We start from the raw sequence: 23,547 nt of genomic DNA on the forward strand, positions 1-23,547 counted from the left end.
CACGGTTGAACTACAGACAAAACGAGCTGTGTACCTTCTTGCTGGTGGAATGACTGGAACTGATAGGCTATCAGACCCCCACCAACTAATAGGTGCTGCTCAGGCATGGTTGTTTACATCTTTGGGTGGGTTTAGTGACATCCCTGAACATTCAAAGGGACTGTGTCTGTGATACAATATCCACAGTCAACGTCTATCTTCAGGAGTTCTCGGAACCGGAGTGTTGCAAAACTTTTTTTTATGTGTGTATAATATGTGAGTCAATGGATGAGAGACACCTAGTGATGTGTGTATAATAAGTGACTCAATGGATGACAGACACCTAGATGATGGTATTGACTAAAGACTTGAGGACTCTACTGGCACATCATCAATATGTAACTTAGTTGTGTTGATTCAAGGCACAGAGATTCAGAAGCCCTCTGGCCTGACACGATACTACAGTGAGCATAGTTGTGTCAGTGTTTCATACTACCCAAATCTCTCAACAAAGTCTTGACCACAGCAGGCCCGAGTACCACGGTTGTTGGAGTCCCTATTGCCACATGCAAAATTCTTGGGTATAAATATTCCCAGCCTAAATGGAAGAAAACTGGAAGTACTAGAATAAGAGGACTGAGACAATGACTTCAGAATATGGAAAAAGCCGAAGTTATATCTGCACCCACACTTTGTGACATGAAGTTTGACTAGATGTAGAGCAATGTGTATCTTAGCAGCCCAGCAACTACTTCTACTTTCTATTTGGGGATGATAAATCTCAGAACATGAGAATCCAAAAATAGATTAATGAAGAAGTTATATGTTGTCACGTTGCACACACAATCAAATACAAATTCAGAGACAGGGCCATCAGAGCAGTGCAACACTTTGAACTGAAAGCAATTTTATTGCTGACACAAATCTACAGTCAGAAACAAACAGAACTCTGGGACAAAGTGTGCAGCTATTTATACAAACATCAAATATTCCAGAATACTGGTATTTATGCAAACATCAAATACTGCAAAATACACAAACAGAAGCTATTTGAAGAACATTCCAGAAACTATAAATACTAAATAAAAAAGAACTGCTGGAGGTCAGGGTTGAACTGGCGACCCGCAGCACATCAACCTGTGATACTAAACACTACACCACACTGTGTGCACCATGGCTCACAGCACTGTTCCCTTTCCTGAAGAAACTGTAATCCACTGTTCCAGATATTCTCACTGGAGCCGACTAGCACACCAAAGTCCTACTTTCTGACCAGCCATAAAAATCCAAACCAAGTCTCCTGGGCTGTATTACACTGGCCAGTGATTAACACTGTTCTGCTCTCAGCCCTTCTCCTGTGTGTCCAGCTGTCTTGCTTTTTGGTCCTAGGGATGAGATGTTTCATGTAGTCATCCTGAGTGTCATCCTCTTGGAACAGAACCAATATCTCCATTGTCATTTAGGCCTTGCTTATGTGGAGCGGAACAAACAGTGTTGAGCCTGTGGTGCTTTGCTTAGCTGTGTTGTATGCAATGTCACAACATGTAGTATTGTATCCCAATCTGCCTGTACACTGAGAACATATCTATCAAAGTTTTATTAACGTGTTCATCTGTGAATGATAGGCAGTTGTCATCCTGTGGGTGATGTAACAACTTGAAATTACCTCTTATCCTGGTCTCAACCGGAATACTTGTCCACGATAAGAAATTACCACAGGAAGTGCTCTGTGCTGCAAAGTGATGTCTTCCACAACAAACTTTGCAGTTTCCAGAGCTTAGGTAGTCAGCACAGCTTTGGTAACAGCATAGTGGTTGAGGCAGTCAGTGCAGACCATTATCCATCAATTTTGTTTGTTCACTTTGGGAACCTCCGCAGGTAACTGTTGCCCATGGAAGATTTTCATCTGTGGTAGACTCACCTTCATAGATGATCACTTAGTTTAGTTTTCTTGAATTCAATGGTTAAGTGAATTGTCGGTATCTCCATATGGTGGCGAGGAACAGCAACAATGAGTTGGGGAGCTATCTTGTCCAGGGTATGACGATGGGATTCATCTCTCATGCTGACTATAATTGTCTGCAGTCAACTGATGTGAATAGGACTGTTTTGATGGTCGATGTCTTGTGATGTAATAGTCAGTGAATAATCGTCTTCTCTCTCTGGAGTGATGCACAACTTGAAGAGTGCTCAAAGTGAAAACATACCAGTTGTTCTCTTTACCCCAAATGTCTGTTTTTCTGGTGCAGGAGTTGGTTGAACTTATGTTGGTAGCATTTGACAGCTGTGGCACAACTTTAAGTTGGCTGATACCATTCTCAGAGCACATCTGACAAGTGACATAGACTGGTGCCAAAGATTGATACACCTCTTCCACAACATTCTTTATTATGTCCTGATTTACGGGATCTACACACTTTCATGGCTGCTATCTCTTGTGTACTCAGTTCAACATTTCTGGCTGCCATACCCTGCTGTATCTCTTCCCCTACTATCTGGAGTATAAGCAAGGTGAGATGACGGTGGTCTTCCACAAGTGCTGTAACAGTCACATTTGGCAGTTGGTCATTCCTGTTTCATCCCACTCTTTTCCATTGCTTTTCCTTGATGTGCTGGCACTACTTGATAAATTCCTCTGTCATTGTGACATCTGTCACCAAAAGAGCTTGGTACATGTCTTCTGCAACACCTTTTATCATGTGTGAGATTTTGTCAGCTTCTGTTCTATATAGATTTATCATGTGGTGTAGGTCCCAAACATTATAAGACTGTTCATTTCCCCATGACACAGAGCCCTGTTCTTCAATTGTTCTTCTTCTAAGGGGACTTGCTGCTGATTGTTGCCGAACATTTTCTTCATTTTGGCCTGGAATTTATTCCAGCTATTGAGCTTCTCTTTACTTCTGCCAAACCACTGCTGGGTTGTTCCATCCAGCTAAAAGTGCACATTTGCCAAACATATCATGACATCCTACCTGTGTATTTGGCAACTCAGTCTACCCCTTCCAGCCATTTTGTTGGTTCCCAACCAGCATCTCTGGAAAACACTGATGGAAGCCTCACATGCAGCTGAGGTAGTGCTGTTTTGGAATCCATCTGTCTCCTTAATGTATAAGTCTTTGGAGCAATGCACCACTTGGATTCCAGTTCCTGTTCATTAAGTCAATGACTTTTACATCACCCAATTGGAGATGCTGTATTGTAAATATTTTGAGTACCTGGGCTCTCCTCCAAACAATGTTACATTGAAGTGGCATCGAGTCCAAATCCAAAAGCAGAGTTAGCAATGAAGTATAGAACTTAGAACTGAAATCATATTTATCACTGACACCAACATATATCCAGAACAGAATTGAATTCTTGGACAGAGGGGGCAGCTACTTATACAAACATTGAATATTTCAGAATTTATACAATCACTGACTATTCCAAAATATACAAACATTTAAAAATACATTGTTTCATGAACATTCAAAAAATGATGAATACTAAATAATAAATAATTGCTAGTTGTTGTGTTTCAATTGGTGACCTGCAGCACACCAATCAGTGATGCTAACCACTAAGCCACACTGCCTGCACCATAGCTCACGGCAACATGAACAAATGGGATATAGTACATTTATCAGAAGTGAAGGCCTAAAACAAAGAGTACATAAATTAAAATCATGAAGTGTCTTACAGCAGAGAAATAGAGTAGGAAGGAAATTCAGGTGTTAACAAGAGAATTAAAGAAATATAATGAATAATTTCATATAACATGTTCACATTCTGATAAGGAGGCAGAAGATCTCTACAAAAGGTTACAGAAGCTGTTACCTGGCACTAAGTCATGCAACAAGAAGGTAGTGGATAATTTTAATGTGAAAGCAAGATATAAACTAGAGAAAGATTCTTCAGTGTGAAATTTTGGGATAAAAGCAGAACTGACAAATGACACAGGTGAGTAAAATTTGCTGAAAAGAAAAATATGTTTGTCTTCAAGACATTCTTCCAGGAAACAACTATAATGATTTAGTTTTTGCAATGACCAAATCAAAATAAAAAGGAAATTAAGTTCATTGAATCAAACAGTGATAATTTTTCACACAATGTGACAGTCCTTAGCCAATTCTGAACTGCAAGTTTTGTTAAATATGTAGGTGCAGAATTAAAATAACAGCGTGGAGGGTAAAAATCATAGAGGGAGACCAAGAGATGAATACACTAGGCAGATTCAGAAGGATTTAGGTTGCAGTAGGTACTGGGAGATGAAGAAGCTTGCACAGGATAGAGTAGCATGGAGAGCTGCATGAAACCAGTCTCAGGACTGACCACACAACACAACAACTACACTAGAAAGAAATATATTTATCAGACTGAAATCAGAAAATTAGGTTCTGAGAATTTATTTCAGTATAAGAAAGTATATTAAATTAAATAAAGCAATAAGTTCAGCTTCTTAGATTATACAGACATAGAGGTAAAGGGTTATTACACTCTAAGAAGGAAAAAAAAATGACACACCATGAAAGAGTTACGCAAATTGGTCACAGAGTTACACTCACTCATACAAATATCGACCGGGGGGGGGGGGGGGGGGGGGGGGGAGGGGGGGCACAGTAAACTTTGGCTGCCAATGGACAAATGTGTGAAACTGCAGTGCAATTTTACTGCACAGCTGGCAAGGATAGTAAAGAGTGGACTTGTTGATACCATGGAATAAGTCTTTGTGAATTTCTTTCCATCTCTTCAGCTGGACAGTAACTATGCCTCACAGACAGGCACGTTAACAATATACGCAGACATCAGCATTTGAGAGAGGATGTGTAGTTGGGCTCAAAGAAGCCGGTTGGAGTAATTGCTCGACATTTGAATAGGAGCGAAGCTACTATTAAACAATGTTGCGCGAACCATCCCCGACGACAGTGTCAATAATAAAGCAGACGACCTAGAAAGACAACAGTACCTGCAGACCAAGCAATCATCAAAGAGGCAATCAGAGCCTCGGATTCATCATTATCAACAATTCAACATGCAACTGGTGCTTCAGTGCCTTGTGATCATTATCAGGTGGCTCTCAGAAATGGGGCTGAGCTCACAGTGCCAACTAACACTGGCCTTTATACACCAACAAGCCCATTTGTAGTGGTGTTGAGCACATTCACCCTGGAATCTCATTGACTGCAGTAGAACTGTCTTTAGGGATGAGTCCAGCTTTAAACTGAGCCCCGACGAGCAGAGAAGATGTGTCTGGAGAAGCCTGGGGCAGTGGTGCGATACCAACCTGACTGTTACCCACCGTTCGGCCTGACAACCAGGAGTGATGGTCTGAGGTGCCATTTCATTTCATAGCAGGACCAGTTTGGTTGTCATCCACGGCACCCTTCAAGTACAGTCGTATGTCAGCGATATTGTACACCCATTTTGATACCCTTCGTGGCAAGCTATCCTGGCCTTACATTCAGAAAAAATAATGTCTGCCCACACACAGTGAGATTTTCCATTGCATGTCATCATGCTTGCCGTACACTACCTCGGCCAGCAAGTTAATCGGGTTTCTCCCCAACTGAGAAGGTTTTAGAGCGTTATGGGCAGGACCCTCCAACCAGCTTGGGGTTTTGATAATCAAACATGCCAATTGGACAAAATTTGGCATGATATACCTCAGGAAGACATCCAACAACCCTATCAATCAATGCCAAGCCAAATAACTGCTTGCATAAGGGCCACAGATTGACCAATGCATTACTGACTTGGTCAATTTGTGATACTCTTTCTCTTGAATAAATCATACAATTTCTCTGAAATTTTAATCATTTGTTTGTCTGTACAAGTGCACCCCATCTACTGATTTCCTTCCCATTCAGATTATCCTTCATGGTGCATCCTTTTCATCCCTTTCTTCGTCCAACCTCCTCCCCCACTTAGAGCGTATTTCACAAAAGTGTGTGTGCAAGCAATTAAAGACATTTCTTGTATGAAAAAAATAAAAGAAAAGAAAATCTCGAATGATACAAAGGAGTTACTAAAGCAAAACAAGAGTTTCAAGGAAAGCTAACACAAACATGAAAGGATAAAAAATGGTTCAAATGGCTCTAAGCACTTAAGATCTGAAGTCATCGGTCCCCTAGACTTAGACCTACTTAAACCCAACTAACCTAAGGACATCACAAACATCCATGCCAGAGGCAGGATTTGAACCTGTGACCGTAACAGCAGCGCGGTTCTGGACTGAAGTGCCTAGAACTGCTCGGCCACAGCAGCCAGCCTGACAGAATACTTTGAATGAAACAAAACTATTCAGAAATGTCTTCAAGGAAAAGGGAAGTGTAATGAAGACTTGGTAAGCAAGACACCAAAAAAATAAGAATATGAAGAAAACACAATAGAGACTTATATTGCTTAGACAACACATTTCATCAATATGGCAGATAGTACAGTAACTAGAAACAGGGGCAGCATCAACAGCCAAGTAAAGTAAGTAAAGTCATATGGCATGAATGTTCAGCCACCTAATTGGAAATATTTGGAAATATTTTCCCAATCCTCCGTGCCCACAGTCATCTTTCCTTCACAGAGTTGGGTGAGCAAGTTATCTGTTAAGCATGAACGACTCTGTGTGTGTGTGTGTGTGTGTGTGTGTGTGTGTGTGTGTGTGTGTGTGTGCGCGCGCGCGCGCGCGCGCGCGAATTCACACATGTGTTTATGTATTGTAGTGCTGCACAAACTTATGTATGGTGCACGGTGAAAGATACCACAAACCACTACTAGTCGTTTCCTTTCCTGTTCCACTCGCAAATAAAATGAGGGGTAAATGGCTGCCTGTAAGCCTCTATACAAGCCCCAATTTCTCTCCTCTTGTCTTCGTGGTCCTTACCCACAACGTCCGTTGGCGACAGTAGAACTGTTCTGCAGTTGGCCTCAAATGCTGGTTCTCTACATTGTCTCAATAATGGCTCACATAAAGAACGTATTCTTCCCTTCAGGGATTCCCATTTGAGTTTATAAAGCATCTACACAATACTTGTGTGCTGATCAAACCTATCGGTAACAAATCTATCAATACATCCCTGAATTGCTTCAATGTATTCCCTTCATCTTACCTGATGGCAATCCTAAATACTCAATAAGTATTCCAGAAAGAGTTGCACCAGTTTTTTATATGTTATCTGCTTTAGACTTCCCCAAAATACTCCCAATAAAAAGAAGCCAGCCATTCGCCTTCCCTACCACTCTCATTCACAGCAGTTTTACATAGATGAAGTTGTATTACCCAATTTTTGATGTGTACTGTACTCTAATCAAATGATTAGCATCTGTGTGTGTGTTTAAGAAAAACAAATGTGTGTATGTGTGTGTACTTGAACTAAAAAAAGTGTGCTAGCTCACAAACTACAAATTAAGTTCCCTGTCATGTTATATGTGTCTATGTACTGTACAATTTAATAGATGATCTGCATAAGACCAATTGAACTATGAAGAGATAAAGACTTCTGCAAATGGTATTTCAATGGAAATTGCTAAAATTGGTGAACAAGTAATACAAAAGGAACTAAAAAATTGACATTAATCGTAGTCATACTACATGAAAATATTCAAAATGTTGAAAATAGGATGTAAAAATAAAATATTAATAGAAAGAAAGTAATCTCTACAGTGAGACTATAACTCAATAAATGCTGAGAAGTTAGCCTAATGGGAGCACCATCTTGTAATGAAATTTTTTAATTGTATTTGTCACGCTTGGGTCATACAAATAGTTTCATTGCTGGTTTTCTTGCTAACAAGTTGGATCTGGTGGTTATACCATTCGTGTAATCTGAGGCTGACACATAAAATAATAGAATTTTGTTAAAAGCAGTAGGATTTCTTATTTACCATGTGATAGCAGACTTGACAACAGTGGCTTATTTTATTTCCAATCTGTTCTATTGTATCTTCCTTGAGCAGATGTTCTAAGTGATGTTCTTGCCTAATCACGGAATAACACCATTTTCTATAGCCCTTTCCTCCTTCTTCTTTTTTTAATAGATAAAGGAACCCCAAGTGCTGACAGTCAATGTTTCGCTAAGTCATATTCATGTGTATTTATCTGCTGAATATCAGCTTCTTCTACTTTTATTTTGTTGTAATAATATTATAATTTTAAAATAATCCTCAATAACAATACTGATATGAAAACCAAAACACATTTCCCATCGCACAAATAATGAGATTTCTTATTATCAAAGTAGCTGCTTAGTACATTAATTTCAAACCATAACCTTCTGGTAGGGGATGAGACAGAAGTGGATTTGCTGGCACTGCTTGTACTGCTCACAGAAGAGGAGAGAGATGCATCCATACTCCCAGCATCTGACAGCATACTCTCAGTCATGGCTGTTCCACGCATTGGCAAGAATTCTTCATCGCTGTCATCTAAAACAGATGTGACTGCAATAAAATTTCTCATTTTCTAGAGGCATTATGGAAGCTTGCACTCATAAAACATCACAACTATGGTTCAAATTGGAATTAGAGCACACATTTATGTTCTGTAGGTAGTGTTCATTCTGGCACACTACCACAACTACTGCCTGTGGAAGATAAAATTTAATATCATATTGGTTAGGATGTCTTTGACAAGTCGCCAGTGCATTCATTAGTTCTGTTTTCATAGAACTGGCACCAGTTTCTGATCCTGTACATCAAAGAAGCAGTTTTTGTGTTATTAAATTGTGTAAAATTTGCACTTATGAGCAGCATGGCTAAATTCATCCTTCTGTGAGTTTATACTTGATTGTTTTGACTGTGTGAGACAGCATCTCATGTGCTCTCAGGGCATCATATTGCCAATAGCCTTCATATGAAGCAAGAGTTTACTCACTGTTGCCAATAGCCCTCATCAGAATCATATACAACATGCTGTTAAATAAATTGCATATTCACAAGAATTTTATGGAAACTGACAATGACTGTGCAAGCCTATCTTTGCATTTATAAAACGACAGAACAATCATGTAATCAAATGCTGTATAGTGTAGTACTGTGTGTGACAAAAATCTGACAGTAGTGACTGCAAGGAAAAACCTAAGAAGTGAAAAGGAGATGATAAATTAAATGCTGAAGATATTTTGAAATAAAGCAAAACAGATTTGGTCAAAATAGTGACTTCCACAAACCAGCAGCAAGATAAAATACATAAAACTGTGACTGTGGATTTAAAGTATAAAATAAGATAAACAAAACAAAAATGTACAAGAATATAAGTCTGGCACACAAGTTGAGGCATAATACAGTACAAGCTGATCATAAGCACTATTCTCAATGTTGCTGCTCTTTTTTAATATTTTGTCTCAACATGAAGTTCAAACAATGCACTCCCTCTCAAAGAGTAAGATTTTATCTGAGCATTGCACTTTCAATACAATATTATGTAAATCGGCACTTAAATTAACACTGAATTTCAAACATGTTAACATGACTACATTTGAATAGCAAACTGAATTAGGGGTCACAAACTGGCACTAATGACAATACAACAGACATGTTATGTAACAAAATAATTCTCTGAGAAAAAGTTATTAATTTAATTAATGTGTTACAGTTAACAGTAACTTAACTAGATGGATACAGCACTGAACAAAATTACTATGTTTGTAATTCACCGTGTAATAAAGTCTACAGCTGAATGAAGTTCATCCCTTACGGCTTTGAACAGACCACTACTGCACTTGCCATGCTAGCATAAGAAGATAAACTATCGAACACAATAGAGGCACTACTCTTTGATTCTTAATAAAATTTCTTAATTTCTTTTTTCAATGAAAAAATAATTTAAGTAAAGAACGGGTAGATATTCATTAGCTCCATTGAGCTTATATGTAATACTGCTGAATACAGAACAGTTTCCCTGTCCCTAGCCGGAACCCAGTACCACTTACTGCTCCTGTGTTGTCGCCTAGCTTATCGAATCCTCCCAAATGATCTGACAACCAAATTACCCATCTCCAGCTGCAGCCCCTCCTTACACGATGTTTGGTGAAGAGTGTGTTCAATTTTAAATTACCCAAAACAAGTGGCCATTCTTAGCCAGGGTCACGAAGAAAAAAAGTGAAGAAAGAGTACTCAGGATTGACAAAAGGGGATTAATTTTAACCAGGGACCAAAAGTACACAAAAGCAGTTGATACTGTAGAGTGAAGAAACAAAATACTGACAGACAGTATTGAGATTATTATCTCCGTTTATCAGAAGTTAATGCTATTTTTGAATTTATTAGTGACTAAACCATCAAAAAGTTAGGAAACCAGTAATTTTTGGACCAGGTTGTTTTGTTGCCCTAACAGAAATGTCATCTTGTATACTAACTGCCTCAGTTCTTAAAGCGAATATTTTAGCTCAACAGATTAAAAGATAATCAGCAGGCTTAGTTTAATGTTATTCGTTTACTGCCCTGTACAACAATGCACCAGCCACAGAGCAGCCCCACCGTGAATGCTGTTCTCAAACAAGGGATGAGAAGCTGGAAATCACAAATCACTTTGATTACTGTCAAACAATTGGCAGCTGCTGCAAACAGGTATGCTGGGAGAGCTCCTGAGGGTCATGTATCAAGAATTACCAAAGGTATCTCAAATACTATACTCTGCTATGAATCCTGCCTCCTCTGTAGGAATTACAGGATATGTCATTACCCATCTACCTGACTGTGAGTGACATGTCACTGAAACAACAGGTTCAAGGTGCTGTCTTCCAGGGAAACTGAAACTGAAACTGAGCTATTGGCACTCGATTTACTTGTTGGTTGGGGAACCTGCTTTATTCTGTGTAACAAGGTGGCAAAAGTTGAAGATGCTATTCCAGCAGCCACTGAGGGAACAGAGTGCAATCAACCACAGATTGTGACACACATTGGAAACAAATGATGCATATCACCTGAGCTCTGAGGTCGTACCTGGTTATTTCAGCAGCTGGTGGAGAAGGCTGAAAAGATCACCTTTACACACACAGTTTTAACGAGGCTCACAATTTGCACCATTGCCCCCAGAACTGACTTCCTAGTTCTGAGTCGAGTGGAAGGACTGAACCAGAGACTTCAAAGGTTTTGTGACAGGCTAAGCTGTGACTCCATGGTCTTTTGCTGTAAGTTTGGGAACTCTATGGTCGCTCTAAATGAATCAGAGGCTGCTATCCAGATGACTGACCGTGTGTGGGGTGCCCACGTGAGTTTTTTGATTAGGTGACTCTCCTTCCAGTCCAGATAACGACAGCACAAAAGAATGTCCCTTTCCCCTTCCAATCCCCCACAGTTGTTAACTGCTGAAGCATTCACAACAAAATGCCAGAGTTTGAAGCACTGCTGAAAAAGCAGTCAAGTTCACATAAAACTAGGTACAGAAAGTTGATTGAAACCTGAAATTGACAGCAGTGAGATTTTTGGGGGAAAATTAAAGCATATATTGAAAGGACAGACTCAGTATCAGCTGAGGGCATAAAATTGTAATTGAATCACTCTAACACCCACCAGTTTGCTTGTACATAAGTTCCTTGATCATACTATTATCATCAAAGAAGACTATTATCATCCATCAATCAATTGTGAAAATTACAGTTCTGTTAGTCAGAATGAGATTTTCACTCTACAGCAGAGTGTGCACTGATATGAAACTTCCTGGCAGATTAAAGCAGTGTGCCGGACCGAGACTCGAACTCAGGATCTTTGCCTTTCACGGGCAAGTGCTCTACCAACTGAGCTACCCAAGAACAACTCACGCCCTGTCCTCACTGCTTTACTTCTGCCAGTATCTCGTCTCCTACCTTCCAAACTTTACAAAAGCTCTCCTGCAAACCTTGCAGAACTAGCACTCCTGAAAGAAAGGATATTGCGGAGACATGGCTTAGCCACAGCATGGGGGATGTTTCCAGAATGAGATTTTCACTCTGCAGCGGAGTGTGTGCTGATATGAAACTTCCTGGCAGATTAAAACTGTGTGCCAGAACGAGACTCGAACTCGGGATCTATGCCTTTCCCAGGGCAAGTGCTCTACCAACTGAGCTACCCAAGCACGACTCACGCCCCGTCCTCACAGCTGCAAGGTTCGCAGGAGAGCTTCTGTAAAGTTTGGAAGGTAGGGGATGAGGTACTGGCAGAAGTAAAGCTGTGAGGACAGGGCGTGAGTCGTGCTTGGGTAGCTCAGTTGGTAGAGCACTTGCCCGTGAAAGGCAAAGGTCCCGAGTTCGAGTCTCGGTCCGGCACACAGCTTTAATCTGCCAGGAAGTTTGCAGTTCTGTTAGTGATTGGCATGACAAGACAGCCTGTAAAGCATTAATAAAAATGTTCTCTGAAAACTACATAGATAGTTCAGAACCCCATTCACACTGGAAATATATTAGATATAATGACAACAAATAGATCTGTCCTGTCTGAGAATGACCACATTGTAACTGGTGTCAGTGACCATGAGACAGTGGTGGAAAAAATGATTACTGAAGTACAAAGGGCAAATAAAACGTCTCAAAAATGAGATTGATAGGAAGTGCAAAATGGCTAAGCAGGGATGGCTAGAGGACAAATGTAAGGATGTTGAGGCTTATCTCACTAAGGGTAAGATAGATACTGCCTACAGGAAAATTAAAGAGACCTTTGGAGAAAAGAGAACCACTTGTATGAATATCAAGAGCTCAGATGGAAACCCAGTTCTAAGCAAAGAAGGGAAAGCAGAAAGGTGGAAGGAGTATATAAAGGGTCTATACAAGGGTGATGTACTTGAGGACAATATTATGGAAATGGAAGAGGATGTAGATGAAGATGAAATGGGAGATACGATACTGCGTGCAGAGTTTGACACAGCACTGAAAGACCTAAGTCGAAATATGGCCCCGGGAGTAGACAACATTCCATTAGAACTACTGACGGCCTTGGGAGAGCCAGTCATAATAAAACTCTACCATCTGGTGAGCAAGATGTAGGAGACAGGCGAAATTCTCTCAGATTTCAAGAAGGATATAATAATTCCAATCCCAAAGAAAGCAGGTGTTGACAGATGTGAAAATTACTGAACTATCAGTTTAATAAGTCACAGTTGCAAAATACTAACGCAAATTCTTTACAGACAAATGGAAAAACTGGTAGAAACTGACCTCGGAGAAGATCAGTTTGGATTCCGTAGAAATGTTGGGACTCGTGAGGCAGTACTGACCTTACAACTTATCTTAGAAGAAAGATTAAGGAAAGGCAAACCTACGTTTCTAGCATTTGTAGACTTTGAGAAAGCTTTTGACAATGTTGACTGGAATACTCTCTTTCAAAATCTGAAGGTGGCAGGGGTAAAATACATGGAGCAAAAGGCTATTTACAATTTGTACAGAAACCAGATGGCAGTTTTAAGAGTCGAGGGGCATAAAAGGGAAGCAGTGGTTGGGAAGGGAGCGAGACAGGGTTGTAGCCTCTCCCCGATGTTATTCAATCTGTATATTGAGCAAGCAGTAAAGGAAACAAAAGAAAAATTTGGAGTAGGTATTAAAATCCATGGAGAAGAAATAAAAACTTTGAGGTTCGCCGATGACATTGTAATTCTGTCAGAGACAGCAAAGGACTTGGAAGAGCAGTTGAACAGAATAGACAGTGCCTTGAAAGGAAGATATAAGATGAACATAAACAAAAGCAAAACAAGGATAATGGAATGTAGTCGAATTAAGTCGGGTGATGTTGAGGGAATTAGATTAGGAAATGAGACACTTAAGGTAGTAAAGGCGTTTTGCTATTTGGGGAGCAAAATAACTGATGATGGTCGAAGTAGAGAGGATGTAAAATATGTAAAATGTAGACTGGCAATGGCAAGGAAAGCGTTTCTGAAGAAGAGAAATTTGTTAACATCGAGTATAGATTAAGTGTCAGGAAGTCGTTTCTCAAAGTATTTGTATGGAGTGTAGCCATGTATGGGAGTGAAACATGGACGATAAATAGTTTGGACAAGAATAGAATAGAAGCTTTCAAAATGTGGTGCTACAGAAGAATGTTGAAGAATAGGTGGGTGGATCACATAACTAACGAGGAGGTATTGAACAGAATTGGGGAGAAGAGGAGCTTGTGGCACAACTTGACAAGAAGAAGGGACCGGTTAGTAGGACATGTTCTGCGGCATCAAGGGATCACAAATTTACCATTGGAGGGCAGCGTTGAGGGTAAAAATCGTAGAGGGAGACCAAGAGAAGAATACACTAAGCAGATTCAGAAGGATGTAGGTTGCAGTAAGTACCAGGAGATGAAGAAGCTTGCACAGGATAGAGAAGCATGGAGAGCTGCATCAAACCAGTCTCAGGACTGAAGACCACAACAACAACAACAACAACAACAACAACAAAAAGATTTAAACATTTTTGGAAGGTGACTACTAACAGCCATCAAGTAATGTATAAAATGCAGGTTTAACCATCAGCTGGCCTTTTTTTTTTTTAAAAAAAAAAAAGATCTAGCGGTTTCAGTCACAGGCCAACTTCACAGATTAGGGTTAAAATGGTTTAGGCCACAACACCACACCACTTACACGTGTAAACAGAACAATATTGAAGAGAAGATTAGATCTTCTGCTCTGTTTACGTATGTTATAGTATATTTGCCTTTAAAAGTCCTGTGTTATACTGGAATCCATGGTATGCTCTATATATGAGATTATCTAAGTAATGAAAGATGTGAAGTTGTAGCTTAAACTGTTTTAACTCTAATCCGTGAAGGTGGTCTATGACTGAAACCTGTCGATATTTGGGTTTTAAGTAAAAAAACCAGCTAATGGATAAACATGCATTTTATATATAAAAAGACTTATATGTCCAACAAACTAGAAAAAAAGCAAACAGTGTCTCAGTGAAGAACTTGAAACTTTAAACTCAAGACAGGAGCCTATAGAGGTATTGCAACTCAAGTTTAAAAGAACAGCTGACCACGCACTGTATAAATATGTACCCAACAGGACAATTCATAATAGGGGGGGATCCTCCATTGTATACAGTCTCTGTAAAGAAACTTATACAGAAACAGATTACTGCATAATAGGTGGAAAACAAAGCACAGGGCATTAGATACAGAGATGTTAAATGAAACATATTTAGCTGTCAACAGAGCAATCCATGAAGCCTTCGGTGCAAAAGTCACTCATGGATAAGACAGGAAATGAAATTGATGGTAGCAAAGCAAAAGCAGGATGTTTAAGTCCATTTTCAAATATTTCTTTACAAAGGAAAACCTAGGAAAGTTGCCTCAATTTAATCCTTGTACCACTGAAAAGATGAGTGAAATAGGTGTTAGCATCAGAAGGTTGAGAAACAGCTGAAATCGTTAAAATTGAACATAGCTTCAGGTCCCAATGGAATCCCTGCCATATTCTATACTGAATTTGCAGTTGAATTAGCCCCTCTGTTAACTATAATCTATCGTAGATCCCTCAAACAAAAAACAGTGCCCAGTAGTTGATAGAAAGCACAGCTCACACCCATTTACAAGAAGGATAGTACAAGTGATCCACAAAACTACCGTCTGATACTTCGACATCAATTTGTTGTAGAATCTTAGAACATATTCTGAGTTCGAACATAATTTGGTATCCAGATGAGAATGACCTTCTCCATGTCAATCAGTAATGATTCCAAAAACAGTAATCATGTGAAATCCAACTCGCTCTTTTATCACATTACATACTGAAAGCTTTGGGCCAAGGCAGTCAAGCAGATGCAGTATTTCTTTATTTCTGAAAAAGTATTTGACTCTGCACCACATCTATGTTTATTACCAAAAGTATGAGTGAACGGGTCTCAAGTGAAATTTGTGACTATACTGAGGACTTTTTGGCAGGGAGGGCAACGAAAGTTATCTCGGATGGAGAGTCATCAACAGATGTGGAAGTAAGTTTGGGTGTGTCCAGGGAGGCATGTCAGGACCCTTGCTGTTGATGTATATTAATGACCTTGTGGGCAATATTAGTAGTAACCTCAGACTGTATGCGGACGATATGACTATCTGTAGTGAAATTCTGTCTGAAGAAAGCTGCATAAATATTCAGTAAGATCTTGATAAGATTTCACAGTGGTGCAAAAATTGGCAACTTGATGTAAATGAACAGAAATGTAAAATAGTGCAGTTCACATAATGAAAAAATGTAGTATCCTATGACTAAAATATCAATGAGTCACAGCTGGAATCAATTAAATAATACAAAAACCTGGGTGTAACACTTCTTAGAGACACGAAATGAAATAACACATAGGCTCAGTCATGGGTAAAGCAAGTGGTACACTCTGGTTTATTGGTAGAATACAGGGGAAATGCTATCACTCTACAATGGAGTTTGCTTACAAATCACTCATGCAACCCATCCAAGAATAAAGCTCATATGTGTGGCACCCATACCAAACAGACCTAACAGGGGATGTTGAAGGTATACTGAGAAGGACAATACAAATGGTGACAGGTTTGTCTGATCTGTGGGAGAGTGTCATAGAGATGCTGAAGAAACTGTAAAGGCAAACTTTTGAAGAGAGACAAAAATTATCCTGAGAAAGCTGACCTACAAAGTTCCAAGAACCAGCTTTAAATGATAAATAACTACAACCCCATAAGGATCGCTCTCATAGTGGTCATGAGGACAAGATTTGATTAATTATAGCACGCATGAAAGCATTTAAACAATCATTCTTCCCTCGCTCCACGTGTGAAAGGAACTGGAAAATACCTAATAACTGGTACAACTGGATGTATCCTCTGCTACACACTTCACAGTGTTTGAGGAGTGTAGATGTAGATGAGAGTACAGATATAATGTGAGAATAATAACTGGAGACAGGTCTAGGAAGGGTTCAGTGCTTTTGTACTGAGAGGGCAAGGTGAAGATAAACCACAAATCCATATATGGTATATGCTTTTTTGTAGTTTTTCCTACAATATGTCCCTGAGAAGGCACAAATATTTAATTTTCGAATTGCTGCTCGCATTGGCACAGAATAGCACTGTGAGATGGTCTTCACTGGCTTGTGACCAGGTAATGCATCCTCCTCTGCTGTCATACAGGTATCCTTCGGCATCTTTTTCCAAAATAGACCCATCTTGTCACAATAAAAAAAATTGTTGCAGCAGACAATCCTCAGAATCTACAAACATCTTGAAGTTGCTGACAAAGTTCTCTGCTGCCTTCACATCGGAGCTGGCTGCCTCGCCATGCCTCACAATGCTGTGGATGTCAGTTCTTCTCTTAAACTTCTCGAGCCACCCACAGCTTCTCATAAACACTTCTTTAGCCGCTGATGATCCTGGAATCTTCTTAATGAGGTGAGCGAAAATCATTCTCACCTTCTCACAAACGATATTTTCATTAATAGTGTCACCTTGTAATTGCTTTTCATTTATCCATATAAGCAGCAACCTTACAACATTGTCCAGAATATGAAACAGTTATTTAGATACTTCTGTCACTCCCTTTGAAGCATATATCTCCTGAATCTTGTCATCGTCCTTGAGGGCAGTGCAAAGAGTTGATATAGAGCGATTGTATGTGCACACTAAATCAGCAACACTCACACCACATTCAAGTTTTTCAATGATTTTACGTTTCATGTCTAGGGTCATTTTCTTTCTCTTATGGTAATCTTGCAGCTTTATCTTTGGGAATATTTCTACCAAGGTTATTAAAATTTGCACACAAAGAAAAACTGTCTGATCGAAAGTTTTAGAAAAATTTGTGATCACAAGCTACACTACAATGGTAGCAGAGAGAGTGCTCAACCCAGACTGCAGTACTTACTAAAGACGTTGTACATATGCTGCTGCCAACAGTCAAAAGTGTTGATACTGTTGAACGTTTCCCCTGCTGTGTGCAAATGGCTGGTGACATCACATTAAATTGCCATCACTCGTTATGTGAAACATCACTCATTAAGTGAGTCATTTTTTACAATATGTTTTGCTCGTTATGTGAATTGTGCATTATGGGAGGTGCTCGTTAAGTGAAGTTCCACTGTACAATAGAAAATGAATGGGTAGCTTTGAGAGATGAAATAAGGAAGGCTGCAGAGGATCACATTGGTAAAAAGAGAAGGCCTAGTAGAAATCCTTGGATAACTCAGGAGATACTGAAATTAGTTGCTGAAAGGAGGAAATATAAAAATGAAGCAAATGAAACTGGTGAAAGATATTGCAGACATCTAAAAAATGAGGGCATTGGAGAAAAGAGAAGCAGCTGTATGAACACCAAGAGCTCAGATGAAAAACTACATTAGAAAGTTAAAGCTGAAAAGTGGAAGGAATATACTGAGGGTCTATATAAGGTTGAGGACAATATCACAGAAAGAAGAGATCTTGGTAACCAAGAGATGGGAGATACAATACCACGAGAAGAATTTGATAGAGTAGTGAAAGACCTAAGTGGAAACTCTTGAATGTTTCATCAGAATTATTGAGATCCTTGCGAGAGCCAGCCATGACGAAATTATTCCATCTGGGGTGTAAGGTACATGAGGTAGATGAAGTACCCTCAATACTTCAGGATGATTGTAATAATTCTAATGCTAGAGAGGGTAGGAACTGGAAGAGACCTGGAGATATTGGCTGAACAACCGCAGTATCATGGAAAGGATACACTGCTACTCACCAAATACGGGAAACACTGAGTTGCAGACAGGCGGAACAAAAAGACTGTTATACATTTGAACTTCCTGTCACAAGGCCTTCTCCTAAAGTAGAAAACACACATACATTCACACAAGCACAAGTCACACACATATTACCACTCTCCCTGAGAGCCGAGGACAGACCGCATATAGCAGCTGTGCCTGATGGGGAAAGCAATCGGCAGGCGATGGAGAGGAGGAGGAGAGTGGGAGGGGCTGAGGGTGAGGGCTAGCAGGATAGGGTTGGGGGAAAATATAGCTTGTAGGAGCATGCAGGGATGTGGTGGAGATAGGGTAGGGCTGCTGGCAGCAGCTGGGAGGTTTGAAATAGGGGTGAAGGGTGAAGGAGAGAAATGCAGGAGGGGAAAAGAGATTAATGGATGCAATGGTGGAATAGGAGCCTGTGTAGCGCTGCAGTGGGAGCAGGGAAGGAGATGGGTGGGAGACGGACAACGACTAGTGAAGGATGAGACCAGAGGGGTTATAGGAAACTAGGATATATTACAGGTGGAGTTCCCACCTGCACAACTCAGAAAAACTGGTATTGGTAAGAAGGATTCATATGGTGCAAGTTATGAAGCAGTCACTGAACTGAAGCATGTTGTTTTGGGCAACATGTTCAGTAACTTGGCCACAGTCTGTCGGTGGCCGTTCATATGGACAGACCGCTTGTTCGCTGTCATTCCCAGGCACAAAGCAGCACAGTGGTTGCATCTTAGGTTGTAGATCACCTGACTGCTTTCCCTAATAGGAATCCTGAGATTCCTGCTACATGAGAGATAGGTGTGAATTATTTACCTAAGAAACTATATCATTATCTGAGGAGAATAGTACAGAAATTAATTCTGCAAATATGTCAAAAGTATACATTTGAGTGTCAAATTCCCCAATAAAACCTATGATAACCAAAATAAATGCAGTTTCAAGACACATATCCTACATCTGTGGCCAATAAACTTTTTTTATTTGCAGAGCGGCTGCACACTCGACTTCAAGAATACTAGTAGCACCATCAGTGCCATTACTCTTACCAAAGACTAGCATTTCCTTTCTAAGCGCTTTATATTTTCTGAGACTCTTGTGCATACCTAGTGACGCAGTGGACCATCCTTGTGTATGTTGCAACCCCTTGTCGCCAAGGGACGACTGGGGATGCAGCTGTTGTTGTAGTTCTTGCTCTACACGGTGAAAATCTGCTGGATCCATCGGTTTCTCAACACAGCGAGAACGAGGTGCAACATTGCTGAAACATTTACAGATTTCCGTAAATGCAAGTCCACAGAAAATTCATCAAAAGCAAACAAATGAGAAAAGAGGTAAGGAACCATAGTTTAATAATGAGAATATATTTAAGGAGATGTTACTCATTCAAATGTACAAACTGGTATATCATCCCATCATCATAAAATGCTTTTTTGTATGGCTCATTACCAAAAGAAGTACATCATAATTTTGTGAAGTTTAATAAGAAGTCCCTTCAACATTCTAAATGATTAAAAAATTGGTGGCTGAATTAAAACATGGCTGTATCTTCCTTGAAGATGATTCATGTAAAGGATGTTCTGAAACCACACAATACAATATTGAATTGAATGACCGGTGATTAAACAAGTACAAAATGGCTGTTGTTGTAACACCACCAGAGGAAAGAGTGCTTTCAGCACTAATTTAACCATTTCAGAAGGAATCCAATTGATTTTTTACGCTAATGTCTTATCACATATCAAACGTAGTTCCACCAATTCATGAAATGAAACAGAAATTAAAGCAATGACTGTGTACAGTGTCACCAGCCAGTCATCAGGAATGTTGCAGGAAATTGGTTTAAACATTTGTATTTCAAAAGCTCCAGTAAAGTGTTTCAAACACTCTCCCTAGTATAACTCCATTATTGCCAATATGCCATCCCAGCTTGCCTTTCAGGACACAAGCAGTTCAGTCCAGTGTAAGTTGCTGAATTCAACATCACACCACTTTTACGATGTGTCTGTTAAATAGACTGGTGTACCCACAACACCGTTTTAAGCAACAGGGAATGTGGGAGGTGAGTCACGTGTGTGGTCCCTGGAGGATCTCGGAAGGTAGGGCACAGTCGCTTTGTGCTCTCAGTTTCCAGCTTTGAGGCAGAGCAAATGCTCTCTCGCACTCTAGACTTCAGCCAGAACAGAAAGCTCCCACTGTCTACCCTCAGCCCTGCTTACTAAGATCAGCCACCAGCCACATGAACGCGAACTGCCACATCTCCCATTTCCTATTCTGTTCATTTGTTTGATCAGACTCCTAGACTGGTATCTGACCTCTAACTCCACCTGAGGTGAGCACTTTCTATATTCCATCATTGAGAATATATCCTAAGTTTTCTTTAATTAGCTCTTTTATGTCACCGTCTACATTCTGACACTCCTCTTCCCCTCAACATCCTGTATAAATTAGATCAGAATATGGATATAACATACTGTTCGCATCTGCGCAATCTGTTGTGTAACTAGCAAAGTCTGCCATCTGCTGCAAGCACAGGCAGAGACGCGACATAAGTGGGCTGAGCCTTGCTGTACAGCACACAATGTACATGTGCGTGTTTTGTACACGTGTGTGTGAGCCTACCCACTTCAGCGTCACAGACTGCCACCCAGTGCCAGCTGGAGTTTCCCAGCCACTGCATGCTGCTTCCCCAGCATTGCCAAGCCTAAGGGCATGCCGTATACAGTCAGCGAGGCCCACTTGCTGCCTTCACCACACACAGGCACTGCCCAGAGACATCACCCACTCGCACAGCCCACCGGCTGCAGTGCAGTGTGATAGGCTTTGTGTGCCGAGAGAATAGCTGGGCCCACTGACACTGCCCACAAATGGGTAAACGTGTGGCTGGCATCACTGCCGTGGCTGAGCAGTTCACTGCCTAGCTGCATACCCCACAATGACCAGCACTGTGCCACCTCTCTCCGGCCAAACCGTGCCTCAGTGCCATTACAGCAGCTGTCACCAGATTCACACTGTGCTCAGAGGATGCCACTCGCCTACAGTCCACGCTGCCCAGGTGTGCCGTGCTGCTGCCGCTCACCGTCAAATACGTGTTGTGCTGCCACCCCTCACCACACAACACCCATCACACTGCACTGCAATGGGCTGCAACGATTTTCAACTGGACAGTACCCTTGAACTCTCAGACCAGGAAATTGTAGTTTAAATGGCCAGTATTCTACTACAATACAGATGCAGTAGGATTTTGATTCACTACATGAAGTGTTTTGTGACACAGTCATTAGATAGAGGCTCACTCAGATTCATTAAGAGTCGTAATTTTGTAGGCAGAACATTTAAATGCTTGGCCAGTGTAAGGAGCAGTGGGAAGGACACTATCTGTGAATAAACTGAGCAAGGTGGCACAATGGTTAGAGCAATAGACTCGCATCTGGGAGGACAACGGTTCAAACCTGCAAACGGCCATCCTGACTTAGGTTTTCTGTGATTTCCCTAAACTGTTTCATGCAAATGCCAGAGTGGTTCCTCCAAAAGGGCACAGCCGACTTCTTTCCTCATCCACCCCTAATCCGATGGGACAAATGACATCACTTTTTGGTCCCCTCACACAACTAAACCAACCAACTGACCAACCAGTGAATGACAGTAGTTATACTGCATTTTTCTATGTGATGACTTCATTGTTTTAGAATTTTGAAGGTAACTTGTATTCATTGTCAGGAGCTTCAGTTTTGAGAGTGCTAAATGATTACTTAGGAAATGTTTTCTTATTAACGTTACTATTTCAAGTCACTTTTTATTAAGCCAAAGTAAAATGAAATATTGCTCCTCAAAGGAATAATCAGTAATCTAATCATGTGCCAAAGTGAGCCCTTTATTCCTATAACGCCTTGATTTTAAGCAAATGTTTGAGGCAGTTGTTTCAAAGGAGACACAGAGAATTATTCAGGGAAATATTTGAGTTTATTTGTAGTACATGAAATTACAGTATTTGTTTTTTTGGTACGGTTTTCAACTAATCTCTGGGGACTTGTGACTAACAGGACATGTTTGGTAACCTCAGAGTATCCCAGCTGTTCGGAGCACTTTCTTCCATTTTGATTTCATGTAACATTTCTTTCTGTCTTCTTTCATCTTGCCTATCAACAAACAGTTCCCAATGATGGGAGCAAGATTTCAGTCCCTAGGGCACCATGCACCACAGACATGAGGGCCTCAAAGATTTTACTACCCACTGTGGCTCAACATCACATCTGCAGGGCTTCTGAAACCATCGGCACACTGAATCTTTAAACATGGATGGGAGTGAGTCTTTGTTTCAGTGTCATGTACAAATGCTATTATGTACCTAGTAAGTAGATTAAGAACGGAAATGACCCAACAAGGTTTAATAGCAAGATTCAGAAAATGCTGATGGTGGTGGTGGTTAGTGTTTAAAGTCCCGTCGACAACGAGGTCATTAGAGACGGAGCGCAAGCTCGGGTTAGGGAAGGATTGGGAAGGAAATCGGCCGTGCCCTTTCAAAGGAACCATCTCGGCATTCGCCTGAAACGATTTAGGGAAATCACGGAAAACCTAAATCAGGATGGCCGGAGACGGGATTGAACCGTCGTCCTCCCGAATGCGAGACCAGTGTGCTAACCACTGCGCCACCTCGCTCAGTGAGAAAATGCTGAGGAAGCAGAGGCTGTTGTTCTCTCAGTTCAAAAGAGAAAGTGCAAATGACGACAAGCAAAGGTTAGTAGAGATTCGTGCGTCTGTGAAAAGACCTATGCACAAAGCATACAACCACTATGTCTGTAATACCTTGGCAACAGATCTGGCACGCATACCGAGAAAATACTGGTTCTATGCAAAATCGTTAAGTGGGTCTAAGGCTTCCATCCAGTCATTTGCTGACCATCTAGTAATTTGCTGACCAGTCTGATGTGGCAGTTGAAGATAGCAAAACAAAAGCCAAAGTTATAAA

General features: G+C 40.6%; 1 protein-coding gene and 1 non-coding gene across 2 annotated transcripts in view; one reads left to right on the forward strand and one right to left on the reverse strand.

The window, feature by feature from the left end:
- LOC124794644 (autophagy-related protein 2 homolog A) overlaps positions 1-23,547 on the reverse strand; it is a 496,478-nt gene that overhangs the window by 348,383 nt on the left and 124,548 nt on the right. The window contains exons 7-8 of the mRNA XM_047258162.1: positions 19,685-19,839; positions 8,226-8,379 (exon numbers count right to left, since the gene is read on the reverse strand). Of these exons, the coding sequence (XP_047114118.1) occupies positions 8,226-8,379; positions 19,685-19,839 (309 nt within the window). The remainder of the gene's footprint in view (positions 1-8,225; positions 8,380-19,684; positions 19,840-23,547) is intronic.
- Trnas-uga lies at positions 12,124-12,198 on the forward strand. The gene has a single exon. It is a non-coding gene; the product is annotated as a tRNA-Ser (tRNA).

Source organism: Schistocerca piceifrons, chromosome 4 (assembly GCF_021461385.2).
Source record: "Schistocerca piceifrons isolate TAMUIC-IGC-003096 chromosome 4, iqSchPice1.1, whole genome shotgun sequence".
NCBI lineage: Eukaryota > Metazoa > Arthropoda > Insecta > Orthoptera > Acrididae > Schistocerca > Schistocerca piceifrons.